This window comes from Parambassis ranga, chromosome 6 (genome assembly GCF_900634625.1).
Source record: "Parambassis ranga chromosome 6, fParRan2.1, whole genome shotgun sequence".
Classification (NCBI taxonomy): Eukaryota; Metazoa; Chordata; class Actinopteri; family Ambassidae; genus Parambassis; species Parambassis ranga.
Genome location: NC_041027.1, coordinates 4700375 through 4722738, shown reverse-complemented (window position 1 = coordinate 4722738; position 22364 = coordinate 4700375). Strand labels below are relative to the sequence as shown.

The window sequence follows — 22364 nt, the reverse complement described above, 5'->3', positions numbered from 1 at the left end:
CCCAGACATTCTGTTCCCTGACTGCTAGGCCATGTGGGACTCTTCTGCTTGCAAAATGTACAAAAATATTCAAAGCAAACATTTGTCTTGGGTAGATTGATTCCCACATACAATATTCTTGCTATGTCGAAAAACGGTTATGTCAAATCCAATGAAAAGAGCAGCACTGACTGTAGTTCTCAGTTTGTATAAAACTGTAGTGGCAGTTGTACAGTAGAAGAAGCTGTTGGTGTAATATGTTCATTTGGCTGAGGTTTGTGGGATGAAGCCTGAAATGTTTCCACACAAGCAAAAAAGAAGGTCTGTTTTTCAGTACAGACATGACAATTTGATTACTTCAGTAGGACACATTTGTATCCCCATCTTTATGGCTAAAGGGGATTGGATGATTCATTTCAGGAGTGACTAACATACCCGTCATGGATGTATTTTTTGCTTCTTCTTTCTTCTTCTTCTATTTGGTCCGCATGTTGCAATAACACACTTCCTTCACATGGCACATTTATTAGTATTGGAAGGAAAGAAAGCAACATTTGTGCTTGTATGTGTTTTTTAAATGGAAATGGTGCACAAATTGTTATTCCATCTCTTTTCATGAATAACACAAAATAGACCCTTTATACTTCAGTCATCACAACATTTGAAAGCAGCAGAATAACAGGTAGAATTGATAATGGTGGCTTTATGGTGGCTGTATTCCTTTTAGGTGCTCTAGGATTAGGGTGGCGTTATTGTAGGTACACATTCATTGACATAGCTTTCTAGGACATTTGATGGTAGGACCCATTATTCTGTTCTTGTACTATAAAAAGGTATTAAAGCAGTGTCTCCTAACCAGTGTGCTGTGGCACAATAGTTACAGATCATCAGGTGTGCCGTGTGAAATTATCCACATCACTTAGTTGGTCCAAAAATTATTATTCATTTACAATAAATAATTTGTCCTAGTTCGTCTATGCCAGGGCAGAGCAATTAAATACACCCTAGAGTTCTTGTATGTACACCTAATGTTGCACTGATTTGCTTGCTAATAATTCTTTGCTAATACCTCACATTTTTTTCTTTTGTAAGAATCCAGTGAATAACTTGATTTAAAAAAATATGTCAGGCTTTTCAGGCTTATGCTCGCCCACAGATGTCATGTGTAAAGATAAGATATTGCATTAGGGATTTTGTCATACACTTGAGCACAACGTAGGAAGAGGTAGGGCTGAACGATCTATCGTTTTAGACCGAAAATTGCGATCTCAGACAACGCGATTATGAGATCGTCAAAGCCACGTTTTTTTGCACTGCTCCTAACTGAATCAGGTTTTGTTTTGTCAAATGCTACGGCTGAAAGCGAAAACTGGTCCCTAAAACGAACTCCACCTTTATGTTCGGTACTGTTTTTGCCGGCAGCAGCGGGCGCATCTTCTAAGCCTGTGTCTGTGTGCGCGCGGGACGTGTGTGCAGTGGGAGGGCCGTGTGTGTACATCAGATGCAGACAAAGGCAACAGCTAATGACATCACCAAAACAATAACGCAGGCATTTGATGAAGAGGTTCCATATGAAGACTCTAGTAAACAGTGGACAGAGGCTAGCAGCAGCTCCGTTTTTCCTTAGATATGATTCCCATTAAAGTTTGATCATTTTTTCTAAATCACATTGAACTTTAGGAGTTACTTAAGTCTCAATACTGTATTTATTGTTTAACCTTAGGAGGCACACTTCAGTCTGTTTAAATGACTGTTGAATAATACTTTACAGAATTACATTAGTCTTTTTTTTAACCTATTTGAAATAAAACTTTATCTTGTTCTGTAATTGTTATTTAAATTTTCATGTTTATTGAAAACTAAAACTGAGTGCACGTTATCAGAGTTTACTTTTAGATCTACTGATAGTTTTTGAGAAGTGACAGAGTAGGCTACCTGAAGTCATTTACACAGAAACATGCAAATTAGTGTCAACGTAAAAACAAATCGTGATAAAATCGTGATCGTGATTTTATCATTTAAAAATTGTGATATAAAATTTTTGCCATATCGCCCACCCCTAGGTATGATATCAGTTTCTGTGATCTTTGCCAATGTGCATTAAAACTTGATTTGAAAAAAATTGTGGATGAAATCGAAATCGCAATATTTGCCAGAAAAATCGCAATTCAATTTATTCTTAAAATCGTTCAGCCCTAGGAAGAGGGAAAGGAATGTTGTTGGGATCATACAAATACAGCAGTGGCCCTCAGAACTTCATTTTAACACCTAGTCCGATGTGCATTTGTGAGGACATGTTGCTATTGGCTCTCCCTGTGGTACAAGGTCTTGCTAGAGTTGAGGCCGTAAATCAGGATCCCACAGATAGAAGTGTGTGATCCATATGGACCTGTTCGTATGAATTCTCTGCATGTCTGGTCCTGTGTGGGCTCTGGAGACCCAAACATGGAGGAGGAAACTTTTCCTTCTGAGAATGTAAATATTTCTGTTCATGGTCAACTTACTATGTGTTTGTGTGTGTTAAGGCTAACTTGATTTAAAGTCAAATTAAGTTTAATACTGATATGTGGAAATTGTGGCAATATTGTTTTGTCTGAATGAAAGTCAAAATAACTAAATGTGAAATATATTGCAGATGTTAAAAGTTCCTAAATATTTAATTTTAGTACTTTTGCACATTGGAACATGAATCCAGTTCAGAATTTTTCAGCTAAGTGATATATTCCCTTTTCCTGAAGGGTATACACTACCACTGTATCTACATTCAACACTTGCTCCTTCTAAATCCCTTCTCTTTTGTGCGATTGAATAGAAGTGAATAGGGCACATTTTTCTCAGCTCAAAGCAATACAACAAAACAGGATTGAATATGTTTTGTAATTCTTTTGGCTGTACTACAAGAAAAATGAGTCCACCAGAAAAGAGACTATAGCTGTCGGGGGCCAGTTGGGAGCGAGCCATCCGTCAGTTTATCCATCCTCCATCCATCCACTCATCCATCCATCCATCCATTTTTTCAAATCTAATCATTCTGCTCAGGACAGTGCAATTAATTAAGTTAAAATGCACTCAAGTCGCTTTGCGCTTACTAGTTACTCTTATACATGGACAGGCCAGCTAGTACAATAAATTAAGCTTGCATTATTAAGAAACACCAACATTAACCATATCAATTTTTAATGACACCTGTACTATATGCTGCTCAATCAAGTATTTGGTTGTACGCTACTACATTTGTGGTTGAAGATAGATGAATGGATGGATGGACTACTACGTTTTCTAAGAACATAGTAAACCCTGTTTACAAAGACGTTGGTAGTGCAAGGTCTAGATCACTGTTGTCTTACATCTGCTGAAGGCAAAGACTTGCAACAAACAGGTTGGAATATGGACAGTTTGTCTGTGGATGCTCTCATTCATCCAGGTCATGTTATGTCCAAGAGTTAACTCCCCTGGACACAGTTCTCTGACTGCATCTTTTGTGGGTTATTACCAGAATACTGCGGATGACCCATCATATACAGGAATGTTATGAGAAACTGTTTTCATACAGGGAGTTGAACCCAGGCTGCCTAGGTAAAAACACAGGAAGCCTAACCGCTAGACAATATGGGACATGCGTTGACCTGTTCTTTGTCTATTTATTTGCTCAAATGTGTCTTTTTGTATGTAACAGTGACTGCTGTTGCCAGAGGCCTCATTTGTTCAGGCTGTCCTTCTCATTGCTTTTACCCTGTTCAATCACATAACATCATAATGCAAAGTGTCTTATTCCTCCAATTCCTCTAGTTCATCACAAGCCAGTTTCTTTTTCTGACTAAGCCTTATGTGGCATATCATTTTAGTCCCATTATATTCCTCTAGACATCTTGCTTTTCACATGTAGCATATTGCAAACGTTTTAATGACAGCTCAGCACCCAACACAGTTCATTGAATTCTATCAAAGTCCTCATTACATATAGATGGATGTAAACTTCAACTTGACTGGTCGGCAGAAGCACAGAGCAGTGCAGCCGAAGTTTAAATAAGTTGAGCTCTCAGGGCCACCATGAAAATCAGCCCAGTGTCGGAGAAATAGAAGCAGTCATGGGTGCAGGCGAGGAAAAGCTGGTACATCAAAAAGAAGGCCGTGTCAGTCATGTGGGGCACCCTTTGGCTTCAGTAAACATGACACAGAACAGAACCGAGCTACTATATAACACTGCATGAAAAGAGGTTGCTACTCCAAAAGTAATTTCACAACCTCTACACAGTACATGGTGGATGCAGGTACAGCTACAACTAACAATTACAAAGGTGTTTGCCAATTTAACAGTTAAATTGGCAAACACCTTTGTTAGAAAACATATTTGATTTGTATGTAGTAATGATTTGTAGTCCAGCAAATGCTTAAGATGGGTCTGGACCAGTTGACAATGAAGCAAGCACATTTTAGATACAGTATGTTCGACTGGAGCAAGGAACCAAACAATAACAATTTTTGCTAATAGCAAAGGGTTCCAGCTATTGAGGGCAAAATAACTGCTACTTGGGCTATAAATCAATGCTTTTATGTTAATTGCATAGTACAGGTTAAATCTAATTTAAAGGCAGTGTTCAAAGAAAGGTTATTGCTACCAAGGTATAAGAGACATTTTATCATGTTACTGACTTTACAGCTGTAGTTCAGGGGTTTCACTGAAAGAACACTGCCTAATGACAAGTCGTTAGTACTGTGAGGTGTAAATAATCTGAGTTTATCTGAACTTATGTTTTATGAGTCTGACCTGCATCAAGAAAAAAACGACACATTTATTATTTTTGATAAGTTCACTCGGCATACAATATGTTTGGCTGTATTTCTGGGTGGACAGTAAATCGAATAACAGCTAACGTGTTAAAAATGCATCCTGAAGGCCACTTGCTGCTCTCTCCTGTGGTGAATGGAAAATGTTTTCACTGCTATCGTTTGTGTTTTTTGATATGTGTTAAAGGTGAATTTGAAAAAGGTTGATTTATTTAAAGATAGCAATATTTAAACACTGTTTTTTTTGGAGGCCTGCCAAAGATTATTGTGAAAATGCCACCACATTTATTGGATGTTGATGTCACCCCTGCTGCTTTCTTTTGTGGATGTTCTACAATGTTGCCTATGTGACTTGTTTATGGTATTCATTACCTGCATCCATAAGGGCTGCCACAATGACGTCAATATTGCCACAAATATACCTGCTAAAAGCCACTGGCTTCTTTACAAAATACTTTTTTAATATACTACGTTTTTTCTGCATTTTCTGCAGAGAGAAAAAAAATTGAAGACCAACAGCATTTGTAATTATGCTGCGAAGAAAGTGCCTGCATGTGTGTTTACATGGTTAGTGTGTCAGCCATTCTGAACTGCTGCAGAGTCCAGTGTGTGTGTGCGTGTGCCAGGATCTCTGAGTTAATAGATTTCTGTCCCCAGTGCTTTTAGCGTGTTGATCTCCTGCTGACGGCTTCACACTCTGCTTTAAGCAGAGAGATGGGGGGGTGGGTGGCTTAGAATAGAGCCTCCTTAACACCGCAAACATTTGGTTAATGTACCTCATTACTCCCCCTTTGAGCTGATTTTCACTTTCCATTCACTCGATGCTAAAAAAGCAGCCATGTCTCACACGGGCCATTGATATTTATGCTTGCAGACGCAATTTGTTTAATTCCATGCAGAAATATTTGTATCTTAATTTCCTCCCTCAATGGAAGCAGAAGGAACAAGGGATTTGATTATATTAATTATACTGTGTCTTCTATCTTAATTTTCTCCTCTCATCGTCTATTTTTTATTTATTTATTTTTTTTACATGGACGCTCCAACCTTCTATTGCTGTGCTGTGCTGTTTGTTGTTCTTCTCCTTCTGCTCTTGTCTCTGCAATGTTATTTTACGTTCTCTGCTAAGCATCACACAATACTCCTTCTACCACGTTGCTTGCCTCTTTACCCCCTCTGCCTTTTTCTTTCCCTCTGTAGATATTTGTGTTTCTGTTTGTGCCTCTCTCCTTTACTCTGTTTCCTCTCATCCTCTTCCCACACACACTCAGTGTCCTTGTACTGTGGGCAGTGTATATATGCACAGAAGCACTTGAGACAACTTTTTTTTTCATACCAGCAAGCCACTTAGCAGCTTTATATAGCAAGTACCCAAGGAGAGGATTAACAGCAGGAGCCATACACAACTCGCACACACATATGAAAACACACCAGCTCTCATTGTACTTACTGAGCCTTGGCCAGCTACCACACACTGCACTCCTGTCATCAAACTTTTTATGATACATTATTATGTTAGTCATCCAGCAGATGCTCTTATCCATGGGATTGTAGTGTACAGTATAGACCAGCTTTTCATCACACAGAGACCAGAAAGTATGTTTGACTTTGAAAAATCCAGTGGAGCCCGCAAGCTTCTGACCGTTATTTGATCACGTCTTTTGTCTCGGTCAGGTGAGGCAGCTTGTGTCGGTTTAGCGCTCGCGGGGCATCGCTCACAGACGCTCTCTACTTAACTCACCACATCAGAGGGAAATCGCAAACGTTTGCAGCCTCTGAACACACAGTGAGCACTCTCGCTCGCCCATACACACACTTTAGAATCCCTCACCTCACATGCACACACACCAACACTGGTACATTCTTCATTATCATTCCAGAGCTGATAGGCTCTAATTATCTGCCTTGGCTCTGATTAGTCTCTCTGTAACAAGCTAATTAGATGGAGCCTTGTAAAATCATCACCACCATTACCACAGAGACATGTTTGGGAAAGACACCAACAAGCAAGAGGCAAAGAATGTGCCTTGCACCGCTCCCTGCAAAGATTTGATAGTCAAGTAAATGTTAAGTGTTGGAGCTCTGATTTCTTTTTGATTAAGTGCCTTTTAAACCCTTCTACTTGGCAACCGAATCTTTATCCTTTCTCATTATTCATCACGAAAGGATTGTTCCGTCTTGCAGGGCAGGATGATCTGGCTTAAAGTGCATAAATTGCCGCTGTCAACATTTTCAGAGATAGCATCAGAACATTGATTAGTTTCTCTGCCCCCACGATACAGTGGCTATTTATCCAAAACGAACTATCGTCAGATCCTAGTCAGAACTTTTCTCTCCGCAGAGCAACTTTAAAGACCAAGCTGAAAGCTAGATTAATTCTCTCCTCCAGCTTCTTCCTTCCTCTGTTATTATCCCTCTAACAATCCTTTTAGGAGCTGTCACACACTATATAGCTATTGTGTTTCGGGTTGTGAACACTCCAGAGCTAGTGTAGAGTGTAACACATTGTGTTTTCCATCAAAACGTATCCTAACTGTAAGTCAGTAAAAAAAAAAAAAAAAAAGACACAGTGATTTTAGCACATTCTCTCAGCTTCCCAACTCATTTCAGTGAACACAAGGTGCTGTAAATGATTTGTTATTGCAATCTATTCAGTTTGAAGACTTAATATTGCATGCACTGCTCATTACAGACTTATCGTTTTACATTATCAGCTGTATCCACTTTGGAGAAGCATTATGTTTCAGAATATTAAGGAAACCAGTAAGGTAGAACTGTTTTGTACGACAGCACATCTGTTGAACCAGCCCTCGGGTAGAGAAAGGATGCAGTGCAAAGTCCTGCTGCTTTTGTCTTGGATTTAAAAAGTACATTTATAGCCTGTGGTCCTAAACAGGAGACCTTTTACATAATGGGATTTAAAATCTATAGTTACTTTTAGCCCTTAGGTCACTCACCTCTGCTTAAGTGTCTGCTACTGTGTGTGTTTGTGTTAGAGAGAGAGAGAGAGAGAGAGAGAGAGAGAGAAAGACAGGCAGCCAGAAAGAGACATGCTAATGTCAGCTATGTCAAGTGTGTAAGCATGTGTCTGTGTGTGACAGGATGTCTTGCCTGTATGTCAAATCTTGAGCTTGTATTTGTATCTGTGCATGCATGTTGTTGTGTGTGTGTGTGTGTTTGTCCTGGCAGGGGGCTCTTCTTCTCTAGGGTGAAGCAGATGGCCTCTGTGGATCGCAGCCTACTGAACTGGTTGGCAGCTCTTCTGACATTCCTTCATGCCACGTTGACACAAGATCACAGCCAATATTTGCGAAAAATAGTGTCTTAGCTCACAATTCTGTGTATTGCTCCACTTTGCAGGAATAGATTCTGCACAAAAAGTGCCCTAGATTGGGGTCCGTGACAGTGTCAGAAGGTTTTTGTGAACACTGTTTCCACATTGTGTCATTGTGTTTAATGTGGATAACGATCCCCTACTATCAGTAGCAGCAAAAGTCACGCTACGCTCCTGTCATACAGACGCAGTTGTACACTGCTTTTCCTTGGATGCTGCTGTGCTCTCTTGCTGTCTGCCCCGGCTTAGGGTGAGCAAGTTGGTAATTGGATTCCTGGAATCTTCTTATTCACTTCAGTGAGGCAGTGCACAAGCGACAAAGTGTCTGCAGCCTTGAGGCATCATCCCTACGCCCCTGTGGGAAGATCAAGGTAGCTTTACCCTGACTTGGTAGATGAGACTGTGGCTCTCTCCCATGGGATCCTGGGTGTCTGGCTGGGAACCCTGATGGAGAATGAATGGGTGATGTCTCATCCACCATCTTCTACCATGGGTCAAAACAGAACTGTTCACTTACAGCAAACTCCTGAGCCTTGCAGCCATGGCAAAGCAAACGGAAGTGGAAAGATAGTGGGTAAATTGCAACGTTAAAGATAGTGTGGTAAAAAACCGTGACCAGACCTCCAAGCTGTAGTGAGACTGTACTTGTATCAGTTCTACGTTGCAGACATAAAAAAAAAAACACACGCATTTATTTAAATTCTGTACATTTTGTTTTGCTATCTATTGTAGTGGATTTATACCCTCAGCTGACTTGCTGCTTGTTCGTGCTTCAGATTCCCCTGGTTGCTTGTCTCCCCTTTACACACACAGTTACATGACAGCTGTCACTTTTAGTAACCACTGCTCCATCACTATCTCTGCATTATCCCCTAGGCCCAGACTGGTACCTGAACAAGGTGAAGCTGAAGATCACTGATGTCAATGACAACGTCCCTGAGTGGAATATGAAGCCGTACCCATACCTGGCTGTTGTATCCCCCGAGGCCCCAGCGGGAACGTTTGTCTACCAGCTCCAGGCTCATGATGGAGATGAGGGCAAAAGTGGAGAAGTGGAGTACTTTTTGTCAGATGGTAAGCCTTCTGCTGTTTATATATACACACACCCATAAACACATAAGACACATAGAAGGAAGTTGAATTAAAATAGCTTGTGTTATTGTTTAAATAAGCTGACAGGCTAGAGAGGCTTGAAAATAAATACAACTAGTCAGACACCAACATAGTCATTCAGGCGGACAGCCACAGGCATTCACACATTCATTCATGCATTCATACACTCTTTAGTTGTCCATTAGTTTCTGTGTCTCTCTGTCACCCTGTCTGTCTCTGCCTCTGTATCTCTATCCCTCTTTCTCTGCCCTACACACCCACTCACGCAAACACACAATCACACACATACAGCCAGAGGCCTTCGCACATTTGTTTATGCACTTATCATGCACTCTTGTCTATCTGTCTGCTTCTGTCTGTTTCATATACAAAGAGAACCAAGTAAGCACTCACATACATACACACACCCAGCAGGCTGTTGGAAATGTGCCAGTGTAGTAGACCCCCTGGTGGTTGAGGGGATAGAGGTTTGCTGGCATGCCAGAGATTTGGGGGATGTGCAAATCTTGCCAGTGAGACCTCACAAAAACACTAAGTTCCCTCTGACTTGAATTAGTGCGTACAAACAGCACGGATTTCAGTTAAACCACAAGTACCACAACGTGCAGTGTGTCTGCATTAGCATGCTACAAACTCTTGCATGCAGTCAAAGTAATCAAGACCCAATGTCAAGATTTTACATGTATTTATTTAACCCTCTTATCTTGTGCTTAACTTTTAATTCCTCAAGAGGACGAGGGTAGCTGACCTCTTGATGCTGATGATCAGTCTGTCTGACCCCATTTTGTCTTTTAACAGTAGCAGGAAAAAAACGTGCCCAGTCCATTCTCCTGGTAAACAAACAGAACTTATATTTACAAACAGACAAAGGTATGTTTACATGCAGGGTTTCTTTCCAGAATGCATTAAGCGCATTCTTGAGGTCTAACCAATGAGTAGAATGCATTTCCATCCCCATAAAACATTTGTGAGGTCATTTTTTTTTAAATATTTAAAGTATTTTAAGTATTTTAAGTCATACATTGTTTATATCCATGTTTGCTTTCTAGCAGTCTTCTTTTCCCCTTGCTTTGGCACATTTGTTGCTGCACCACTGCTGAAATGGAACTGTCAGTCTATGAAATATTGGAGAAACCAATGGCGGGTGATATTTATACTAGTTCTATGAATGATCAGAATACCACAATGTTAGAAAATAGTTGTATTAAAAAAAAGTCAAAGGACAAGGTCTGAACCCTAACATTCTTACAAAAATAACTATGTTGATATTCCATACCATATAGAGTTTTTACTGACACATTTGGTGTTGTTAAATTAAACATATATTGAGCTGTGTTCACTACAAATCTTAACGCAGCCATCCATCTCAAAATACATCTAAAAAAACCCATTGTCATTGACATTGGGATGAAGAAAGCAGATTTGCATTTCTGTGTTTTAGGACTTCTTCCAGCAGTCTGTGTATCCCTGCCCTGTTGTATATTACTCTGAGCCATAGCACTTAGCACTGTGGCTCCCTTTTAGTTTCTTTATACACTGTTTTGCTTCTGATACCAAAAGTTTATTAATGTGTATCTACAATAGCTCCCACCAAAATCCCTATTTACTTTACTTCAAAAGACATTATGTTTCATTTTAATTGCCATTGTGTTCTTTTTGATTTAGTTTTAAACATCTATGCTACTGGTAATAACAAATGAGCTTAAGGCTGACAGAAGTTATTGTGCTGAGAGACAGACAGTGTTGGCCTGTGTCTTTTCATGAGATTTAAACATGAATAACATAGAATAACACCCGTTCTAACCTTTAAACATACCCTGAGGGGGTTTTCATTAATAAGCACAATTCACCAGTCTGTTTCTCTTTTGTTGTAATCACATACATGTTTAAATCTGGTCTTACATTAAAAATGTAAAACCCCTTCGGAGGATAGCTTTAAGTGTGCAGTACCTAAGTTAATTAATTTTCAAAAATCACAGACCCTGTGAGCCCTCGAGCAGCCACAAACTTATATACAATATAATATTTTCTGTGTTAAAAAATTTTTAAATTGCAAAGAGAACAAATACGATCAATATAATATGTGATCTATCATCTTAAGCATTGTTTCATGTACATAAATCATCTATGTTTACAAGTTAATGACCAACAGCTCCCGCCTCTATCTTCTATAATGAAACTAGCATCTAACACCAAATAATGTTCATTCTGTACAGGCTGGCATCTTACTGTTTACAAGATACAAACAGAAAACAATAACAAAGATAGTATTGCTAGGTCGGTCATATACAGGCACAGTCTAACCATTTGATAAAAGTTTGTGAAGAGCTGTTCAATAAGTAACTTTAACATGCTACATTTTCTGCAGGCTTTGTGTGGTGGATGAAAATGTTTTATAGATCAGGAGCGTCTCCTGTTGTAACTTTCATAGCTAAGAGAGTCAGTGTTGCTTTCTTTTCTTGGAGTACATTTCATAGAAAAGATGTTATGGTAGTTTGAAAATGAAAAAAGGTTTTTTCAATGATTTTCAAAGTTTGAAGTCAAACAGGTGGATGTAATTTTCAGTGTGTTACTTCTTTAGCAGTCTTTGCCTTCGAATCCAGCTAGCTTAAAATTGGGCCACATGTGGGGTGCTTATTTAAAGAGAGACCAACGACTTAGTCCTGCAAAGTGGAGTAGCTCAAGGATCTGTGTATGGTTTCTTTCTCTTCTCAATCTTTACTGATGTTTTTTCACACCACTAAGACTTAATCTCTTCTCCTATGCACATGGTTTATTCTAATATAAAAAAGATATAAAGTTTGGCTTAAAAGTTAAAAATATATGCCCCACATTAATACCTCAAATACTTACTACTTCAATTAACTTTGTTTTAGTTTATTTTTGGTTTGATTTAGACATCAAAACTATGCTACTATTCACAACTTCTATCTGCAACATGCTTCATTTTTTTGTTTGTTCTGGTTGTTTCAGGATGGAAAATTACCTGATTTTACATGCACATTGTCAGATGATGCAAGCCTGTCATTTTAATTACCTTAAATTTCACCACTGCTGCTAATTTTGTGAAAACTCAGAATGTGTCACCTCGTTTCTGTTATTCTCTACAGTACTTGAAGCTCCCACATGCTATATGCTTCTATTAAGCCCAAGTCACTGTGATCACTACTATCAATGTGTAAGTGGCTTTAGAACACTGATCACTGGCGAACAGTGTCTGCCAAATAAGGAAATAATGAATAAACACTTGGGGTTTTAATAACAACAAAAATGCTTCTGAAAAAGCTGCTAAATTAGTTTTTTCATAGATCTGTGCAATTTATGTGGTGTGATTTGGTTACATAAAATTAATTGCACAGAGAGAGTGATTTTTGGTGTGTATTTATACATGAATTGCATGCCCATGAGTGTTGTTGTGCACCTTAATTGAGCAAACCCAGCAAGACATTTTTTTCAAATTGCCATTACACATTTCTGAGTTAGTATTCACGCCAGCAGCAGTGGAATGGTTTGTATGCTGTTATAGAAAATAATGTCATTGTATTTCCCCGTAGGCGGTGGCGGCTGCTTTGCTGTAGACAAGAAGACAGGCCAGGTGGTGACCACAGGGCTGGTGCTTCAGAGGGAGAGGGAGTACTTGTTAAGTGTGGTGGCCCTTGACGGTTTGGGAAGCCGCAGTGCTCCTGCCATGCTCTCTGTGGTGGCAGGAGCCAGAGCGCCGCAGTTCACCAACACTAGCTACACCATCTCCATACCAGAGAACACACCTGAAGGACAGCCGTAAGTATCGTGAGCATATGTCAACATCCACTTACATAAACAGAGAGGAATTTTTGGCAGTGCGATACAGGCAAAACATGAAATACATTTTCACACTTCTTAGCATTGTTTAAAATTGACTTAGTCTTTCAATAGAGATTACAATAATTTGATATCTTTTTTTAAGTAATTTCCTGTAGTTAATCAGATATGACAGGGCTTTATCAATAAAAAAAATCATCATGTCATTGTCTTTTTTTGTTTCCCTTAATAATTGCAATTGCCTGATTCTAGAGAATACAATATAATGAGATATAATATTAAACACCGCAACAATTGTCAGTGTACCTCATTTTGGTAAATTGACAAACACTGAGATGACACAAGCATGAAAACATCCTGATTCACTGTCTGACTCACACAAGAAGAGTGTGGTTTGATGACTGAAATTACTGAGACATTTATATCTCTGCAAACACAAGTCCTACAATGGCTAATGCCGACTTGCATAAAACCACGCAGAAGGTGTCAGAGCTGAAACGTTACTCGTTAGGACTTGTGTTAATAAATATTCATTTGGTCACATCAGCGCACTAGAGCATGAATTCACATATCATCATCACACACTATTAGGGTAATGCAAACACTCTTAACCGCATAAACAAACACTGATATCTGCATAATAGTATTACATTATTACACAGAGCTGACGAGTACAGATTGACTGTGTTTGTTGCACGTGGCCAATGGGCCATACAGTAATTGATTTTATTACAGTGCTGTGCTGATGTAGGAAAAGAGGATTTCGATTTTAATTCAACATGGGCTCAGCTGAAATCAAATACTAAAGACTTTTTCTCTGTTTCTTTTAACCACTTTCTCTTTGTTCTGTAGTTTCCTGGTGGTGTATGCCATTTCCTTCCAAAAGCAACAAATTAGCTACAGTCTGCTGATCAATCCCAGCAGCCTTTTCAGCATTCGACAGGAAACGGGCGAGATCAGTCTGACCAGGACGCTGGATTATGAAAGTGATCAGCGACGCTATCTTCTGATGGTGCGAGCCAGTGAAGAGCCTGGCAGCCTCAGCACTGCCACAGAGGTTAGTTTAATTAGAGAGTGATACAGACAGCAAGCATGAGTTACACTAGAGTTCATGCACTCTGGTCAACTAAGCCCAAGGCAGAGGTCTACTCACATTTTAATATTGCATCTGTCACACCGGCATTTACTAAAACTGTGTTAAAATAAACATAATAATAATAATCAGCTCTGTTGCTACTTCTCAAACTAACAAGTTTTTTTTTCCTAATGTGATGTGGCTCTTATCACCTGCATCAACAATGATCTGAGCTCAGTGCTGATCTTTTGACATCATGCTGCTTGGCATAACCACAAAAGAGGGGCAGCGTAGTTTGTGTGTGTCTACGGGAATGGCATGCCTGAATGGTTTTGAAATGTTAACAAGTGGCCCAGTGATTTATTTTTTCCAGTTGCTTTTTCTTTTTTTTCTGTATCACTTAAGTACTTTTTTGTCAAGAGTATGATCTGGAGGTGAGCAGGGGAAAATATAGAGCATGCTCTGAGGCATGAGAACTCCAGATCTGAGAACTTCATTCACAAATGAATATTTCTAGATAAACTATTCATGAATTTAGTTTCATTTAAATTATTAATTCAAAGATTTTGTTACCCAATTATCATGTCAGGCGTTCACTTTGTAGCACAGATTTAGCAGGCAAAACCTCCTTCTGCTCAGCTGCATGTTGTAATGTAGGAGATGGAGACTGGGAAAACCTATCCCCGCTATTTCAGGACTATTACTCAGCTGTCACTTCACACTTTACACACAGTGGTGACAGGGAGCTTGTAGGGTGGAGGGCGGCTAAGGGCCTTTGTCGAAAACCCACACAGTGAAGCACACACATGCTCAGAACATTTCTATTTTTGACTCTGGAAAATCATGAAGTGTAAGATAAAGAATGTGTTGAACTGTCAACTTGAGGAACTAAAAAAAATGCAATTTAGATTAAGTTTTGGGATCAGCTTCTTTTACAGAACATTTCATATGGTTGTCTTCTGGATTTGAATGGTAATGACTGGATGTTCATTTTGTATTTTTTTTTAACTCTGTTTTGGTTTCCTCTCCTCTCCTTTCCTTTCCTCCTCTCATCTTACCAATCACACCGGCACTAATCAGGTTCAGGTGTTGATAACGGATGAGAATGATTGTGTCCCAGAGTTCCTCCAGTCCATCTACAGCGTGGATGGAGTTCCTGAGACCGTAACCACGGCAACATCCCTGCTGCAGGGTGAGACTCCTCTGACCCCGCATTTCACATCCATCTGTCTCTGTTGTGGAGGAAAAAGTATCCAAAAAGCCAATTTTTTCCTTAGGAAAACAGCTGATGTATTTTAGGAAACCTAAGCTGGGCTCATAAAGTTTTTCACTTCAAAATATCAGAAAATACTGAACAAAACTAACTGTACAAAGATGACACGCAGTGTTTTGATTTATTATGTTCTCTATGAATAATGGCATGTCCATTTATCTACTCTCCAGCATGAGGCTGGCCTATGAGTTAGTTTAATTATGTAGCCTATGTATAACAGTCAGTATTGCTTAACTTGTTAAAGAGCACACCAATTAACACATACATTGTGCAGCAGGAAGTAAGGACTTTTCTGTACTGTTTTCATTAGGCTCATTAGTTTGTAATGTTATGAACAACACTCCTTCTAAAAAAAACACACTTCTGATTGCACTCAGGAGATTTGTGTGTTAACCGACGGTGTCTTTGCTCAAATTCGGTCAAATTTAAAAGAAATTTTTCAAATAGTAAAATATTAACATTTTACATTTAACGTTTAGTCCTTATCAAATATTGTCTTGCCTATCAGCCTTCTATCCCACTGTGAGATACAGGAGGTGACGTGGGAATCTCTCACTGGGCAATTGGTTCTACTGCATTCTGACTAAGAAAAGTGGATAGATTTTATACAGAAAACATTCAAATACACAGCCTTGAGTAATAGAAATCATTGGCACTGCAGAACCGGGGGTAAAAGGAACTCACAACCAACACAAAGCAATGCATCAAGAAATTAAATAACACAAGCACTACGATAGGAAACATTCAGCAGTGAAGGAATCAAAGGTAGAGTAAGTGACGACGGAAACTTAGCTTAACTTGCAAAACTTAGATCTTTGTGCTGCAAATAGACTGTAGCTGGTACACCATGCAAATCAGTGACCTTGTAGTTCGATAAAGATCAAACCAGTTTAGATTGAGGGGGCAAAAATGTGAAAAAAACGAAATAGAGTTAATTTGTTAATCTTCTGGGCTGCTCGGCTAACTAATGAAATGTCAGAGTTTTGAGGCAAAAAGGGTGTGAAATCCCCATTACACCTTCAGCCTGTTTCTACTGGGCATAGACACAGATGAATACTCTACTATGAGGCTATTAATTTAACTTTAGAAGTCAATGGTAAAGAAAAAGAAAAAAACTGGAGAGCAGGCATTGTTTAAAGGAAATTTACTATTCAATACCTTCACAAATCAAGCACAAATTAAATACAAAGAGTGTAGTAAATTAACTCCAAGATGGTAAGATGGAGTGTGAAGTGTTGGCATGCATAGTGCTGCTAGGCACAGGAAATAAACACATTAAATGAATATACAGTACAGGTGTTATGAGCTTGAGGGGATATGTGTAAAACTGTGAGTTTAAATGCAGCTATCTTTGTGTTTGTGTGTACCTGTGATCTCAGAGGAAATCGCATCACACATTCTAAACAAATCTATAGTTTTTCAGCATATTTACCTCAGAATAATTACAAAAGCTCATTTACACATACTGTTCATTTCACTCCGTGTTTATGTTCTCTTTAAGTTTATATTTGCAAATGATGGTAATCATTCTGGAAAGTCAGTTTGTGTTTTTGTAATTGTAGCCGTCACAGCTTATGATTTATGACATGTTTAACAAGGCCATAAAGAGATAATGATCTACACAGATGTCAACATATTCATCATCTGATGCCATCTCATCAGCTCTTTTCGATTAACTGCTAATTGATGGTCCTTGTGCGATGTTTTCCTTCCTCCAGTGTTAGCCACGGACTGTGACTCGGGGTTAAATGCTGAGCTCACCTATTACACCTTGAGCTCAGACTTCAGCATTTCACCACACGGGACTGTTTTTCCCGCGAGCCGGCTCGACTATGAGAGGCCAAACCATCTGTATGAGTTTGTGGTGATGGCAGTGGACAGCGGGGACGAGCCTCACTCTGGCACTGCCACAGTCCGTGTGCGGATGGCAAACGTCAATGATGAAGCCCCAGAATTCTCTCAGCCTGTGTAAGTGAACTCATAAAGTACCTTTTCAATTTAACATTTTTCATGTGAAAGGTAAAACATGTCATGTAAATTGGAGCTATATGGGGAAAGAAATTAGAGCCGTGTTATTCCTTTTTTTTGGCCAAAATCATAGAGAAACTTGCAGGCTTATTGCCTTCTTGGCTCATTGCTACTTAAAACAGCTGGTCAGAGACACCGCTCACACTGTGGTAGGCAAAATGTAAAACGTGTATTGCATGTTTTCACACATTCGAGTTGCAAAATGCACATAACAAAACAGTCATCCGTATGCTCAGGCACTCAATTCCCCCTATAAGCTTTACAACTTTACACCACTCTCCTCACTGGCTGCTGGTGCATGACTCTAGGGGGCTCTTCCTCCTCCATATGCCATTATTCTTTCAAAGTGTCTTCTGCATGTATATATAGCTCTAAATGTTTACACTATGAAGTCTAAACTAGGTCCCAGGCAACTTGGAGGAAAAGTTAACATGGATTATAACATGTTCTAATGACACAAAATTCATTTAGAATCATCAAACTTCCCTTTTAATTTTGTTCAGTTGCAGTTATGGCATCTGGCACCTATCATGATAATGTAAAGGTTTTAAAGGTGCCATAACTAAATCACTGACCTATGACAAAAGAAATCCATCAGTCGTTCATGGTCAGCTTCAAAGATCTCTATTTTGTCCACAAAATGACAGGTTTAAATAATACTTCCAGTTCCACAACTGCTTTATTTCTAATCCTCCAGCTGATCACGTTTCAGTGAATCAAAGCTTTGCTTTTTGAGCAGAGTTGCATCACAGATATACACAGTTATATGGGCTGTTACATCACACATCACAGACCTGCCTTCCTCCAGGCTATTCATTGCAGTTATATTTGATGCTGGGAGTCCTGTCGTGAATAGTGGCCCCATGCATCAACACTGCTGTAGTAAAACCACTGCCAGTAAGACAAACTCAATATATTTTATTTGGTGTGTTAATCATAGCCATCTGGCGTGGAAACAATCTGTTAGTCACTTTAAACATTAGTCAAACTGTGATATTTTTTTCAGCATCTCATAGAATGTTCCTGGGGGTTGTTTGTTGTTCAATAATGTAGGAAATTCAAACAGTCACTTGTGTGTTATTTTGGGTCTTCTCTAAAGGTATGCAGTAAACTGACATATGGATGCAATCCAGTGTGTCCCCCTCCGCCTTTTTGGCAAAACTGTATAAGGGGGTGGGCAGCAACTGTCATTGTTACTCCACTGTATTTATTCCCCCAAACAAGTAAGCTGCTTGTCCTGTCATTCATGTTTCAATGACCTTCACACAAGACTGCTGCAGACCTCTGTTACCCACTCTTGTTGGATTGTCAGGTGTCAGTCTCGGTGGGTGGCTAAACACAGAACCAAACAAACAGGCGGGCAGAGAGGTGGAGATGTAGGCAGACAAACACAAAATTGAGAAAAAAAACACACACTGAAACATGCTTGCAGGGCAAGCAAGTAGAGAATACCAAAACATACACGGTGAGTAGACAGGAGACAGCCAGTCAGATATGCAGATAAACAGAGAAGGCTGTCGGCAGTCAGACAAATACTCTTGCCAGGGTGGCAGACAGATAGTTAGAAATGCAGGCACTTTGCCAGGTAGGGTGTATTGGGTACTTTGTCATACTGTGGCTTACTGAGATGTAGATAAATGCTGTGAGAGAAGAAGAAGACTTTCTGTCCTAAGACAGAACAATGACACAGGCAGTGGTGGAGTGATGAATACAATTGTATGACAGTCATGAGATTATTGTTCACTTCAGACTAATTGAGATACTTGGCAGAGTTGTCCCACAGAAAAGTTGTTAAGCTTTTGATAGAATCCAGCAGTCTGGCAAGTACCGGTGACAAATTCATGGCAGCATTAGATAGGGCTCTACAGTCTCAGTGACAGAATGAAAGAACTGAGAATTTAAAAAGCTATAAATACAGATTCTATCATGCCCACCATGTTAAATGTGTAATGTGTAAAAAGTTGCTCATACAGTAAGAACGTCTTTATATAAAATCTGACAATTCAGTCATAGGATGCTTTCAGCAAACACACACACACAACAAACATCAAACTCTACAAAAAATTGAACTACAAAAACCAGTCAGTGAGACTGAACACTCTAAGGCCCATAGTATTGCACTGTTTGCATTCCATGTAGTTTTCCTTCGTGAATTGAAAAGACTGGGGAGGTGAAAACAAGGATAGAAGTGCTGCTACAATGTGAATATTAAATATATAAAAAAGATATTGACAAGCACAGACTGCAGCATGTTGTGCGCTCTGCTGATAAGGTGATCAGCTGCAGCCTCCCATTTCTCCAAGACCTGTACATCTCCAGGACTCTGAGGCGTGCAGGTCGGGTCACAGCTGACCCTTCTCTCCCTGAACATGGACTCTTTAAGCCACTCCCTTCAGACAGGAGGTTAAGGTCCATTCGGTCCAGAACCTCACGCCACAAGAACAGCTTCTTCCCTTCTGCTGTTGGACTGTTGAACACAAAATAATTATACTGCTCTGCAGTTATAATTTAGTTAGTTTCCCTTACTTACTGCACTACCTGCACATTTGTACCACCTCACAGATCCATATGTGGTACCTGTTACACCGTCACACTATTCCTGGCAAAACTACAGGTGTTTTCTGTAAAAGCAGGACGTAATGGAGGCCCCATTGCTCTAAGTTTTAATGAACACATTTCAGCAATGCAGTGCTGCCGGTACAGGTTAACTATTGTGTAAGTGCAAAATATGGCATCAACATATTTCCAGGAAGCTAAACAATACAACTAATTGTCCAGATATTGAGATGTTTAAAAATACTTCTCACAGAGAATACATGTTAAATATACATTTTAAAAACAGATGTCTGAAGAGGTCCATCACCCTGCCAGGCATGCATTATGCTTGCAAAAAAAAAAAAAGTTAGGACATATGAGTGGATGGATTAATGCTCCTTGGCGTGTCCTCTCTGTTCACATCTGAATTGTAGAGAGGCTAAGAGTGATTGAAGTGAGTGACGGACACGCAGAGAGTCCATGGAAATGCAAATATGCAGACATTCAGGTCAGCAGACAGACAGGCAAGCGTCCTCTGTCTGAGTGCAGCTTCACAGTTCAGTGAGATGTAGGTAGATGCTTCAAGAAGAAAAGCAGAGGGAGTGTATGTCTCATCCCACAAAGCTGCGGAGAGGTGGCCTCTGAGCCGGGTGACAGATTACAGGTCACTCATGTTGCCACGGAGATTGCCATGGCTGGCGGAGATGAATCACCCATCAGCGTTCTTCTGTAAACCATCAATCACCTCTGACTTCTCACCAGACACCGATGCCCCACTCCACAGACACACATACTTACACACCCACATTAGAAGAGGATACAGCACAAACCTCACAGGGCATGAGTTCTGCTGACGAATCAACTCAAACTCTGTGAGAATGCCGCCCCCTCTTATATCCTGCTCCTTTCTATCAGCTATTCTCTCTTCTCCTCTTTCCTTTCTCTCCATGTGCCACACATCACCTTACCTGTCATTTCGGTGGCAGCCCTCCTTTTTTGTCAGATGCTCCTCTCTTACCCTTTTTCCATCTCTCTTCATCTTTGCATCCCCCTAGTCACAGAGTTCATCTCCACCCTATTGTGCTTTGTACCATAGCGGTATATCAGTCTCCTGTGTCTCGCTGGGCATCTTGCTGTCCAGCACCACAGAGCAAGCAAATCACTGTTGACATTTTAAAAGGCAGTGGATCAAATGGCCCACAGTGTGCTGGGTATGTGGAAGCACCATTTGTTGAATGACTTCAACATCCCAGCAGACATTATCATTTGTCTCTGGTCTGGCCTGCTAAGAGGACAGGTTAAATCATAGTGACAAGAAAAAGACACGACCATAAGTCTAATCAGCTTGCTGATGCTGTGTAAATGATTCATATCTCCTGCCTCTCTGTGTGTGATTCTCATTGACTTGTGACTTCCGTGTGTGTGTTTTCTCACTCTGTTGCCCTTGTTAAAATGAAGTTCCCCCTCTTGCAGGTATCGAACGTTTGTGTCTGAGGACGCGGGCCCAAACACCCTTGTTGCTACAGTTCTTGCCAAAGATCCAGATGGTGATGGTATAATCTACTCCATAACAGCAGGCAACGAGGAAGGAAACTTCGTCATTGACAGCCAGAAAGGTAATCTTTCTTAATTTTTCCGGCCGGGGCGTCATATTTGCCGCTCTTACTCTAATTGACAGGCCCTCCGTCAAATCACACATTCAATTTTCTCTAATACGTTCCTGCTAGAGTGGTTCGCAGTGAACGCCCTTTATTTTCAAAGTCAATGTGGAAAGATATTGAAAGTTGATATTAAAAGCTATAATTCCCCTGCAAGTGCCTCTTTTTCTGTTACTGGGGTTATAAATCTAATCTATAACATTATTTAGGAAATTTCCACACTTAGTCTTTCTGCAGGTGCAAAGAGGAACGTTCTATGTGTTTCTCGGTTTTCTAGCATTGGTGACTGAACAGTTTATCTTTTTTATTTACCCTTTGATCCGAAACCAGAGGCAATCGCTGTGACATTTGTCACCCAACCCTTTCAATTCAATTTCACAACAACTGCTCTATCATAGCTCACAATCTCCAAGCTGCGCTCTGCCAGTGCCTCTTTCTTTTGTGTCATCTTTTTTTATATTCCTTTCCACCCTTTCTGTGTATCCTCAGAGCACAAAATGCTAAGGCTGATATCCTTTGGGTGCAGAGACATCACTACATGGCTTCCCACTTACTGTATATATAGGAAGAGTGCTGGCTCATTGAATACCTTGTAGAGCTGGTTGCATTTGTAAACAAGGTTGACATTTAAGGCGAAAGAATTACCATGTACATCCTACAGTTCACTTATTTTAATGTAGTGGTGCAGTAATGTCAATGCCATGCATTGTCATTAGGAGTGCAGGCCCTTGTCTGCTCTGTGGGCCACCAGAGTCTCAAGTAATGGGGCAAGAGGGAAGT

At 40.0% G+C, this 22364-nt stretch overlaps 1 protein-coding gene across 1 annotated transcript in view; it reads left to right on the top strand.

The window, feature by feature from the left end:
* The window catches only part of LOC114437424 (neural-cadherin-like), an 82513-nt gene that overhangs the window by 19383 nt on the left and 40766 nt on the right, over window positions 1-22364 (top strand). The window contains exons 2-7 of the mRNA XM_028408098.1: window positions 8978-9175; window positions 12769-12994; window positions 13868-14072; window positions 15171-15282; window positions 17082-17331; window positions 21400-21542. Of these exons, the coding sequence (XP_028263899.1) occupies window positions 8978-9175; window positions 12769-12994; window positions 13868-14072; window positions 15171-15282; window positions 17082-17331; window positions 21400-21542 (1134 nt within the window). The remainder of the gene's footprint in view (window positions 1-8977; window positions 9176-12768; window positions 12995-13867; window positions 14073-15170; window positions 15283-17081; window positions 17332-21399; window positions 21543-22364) is intronic.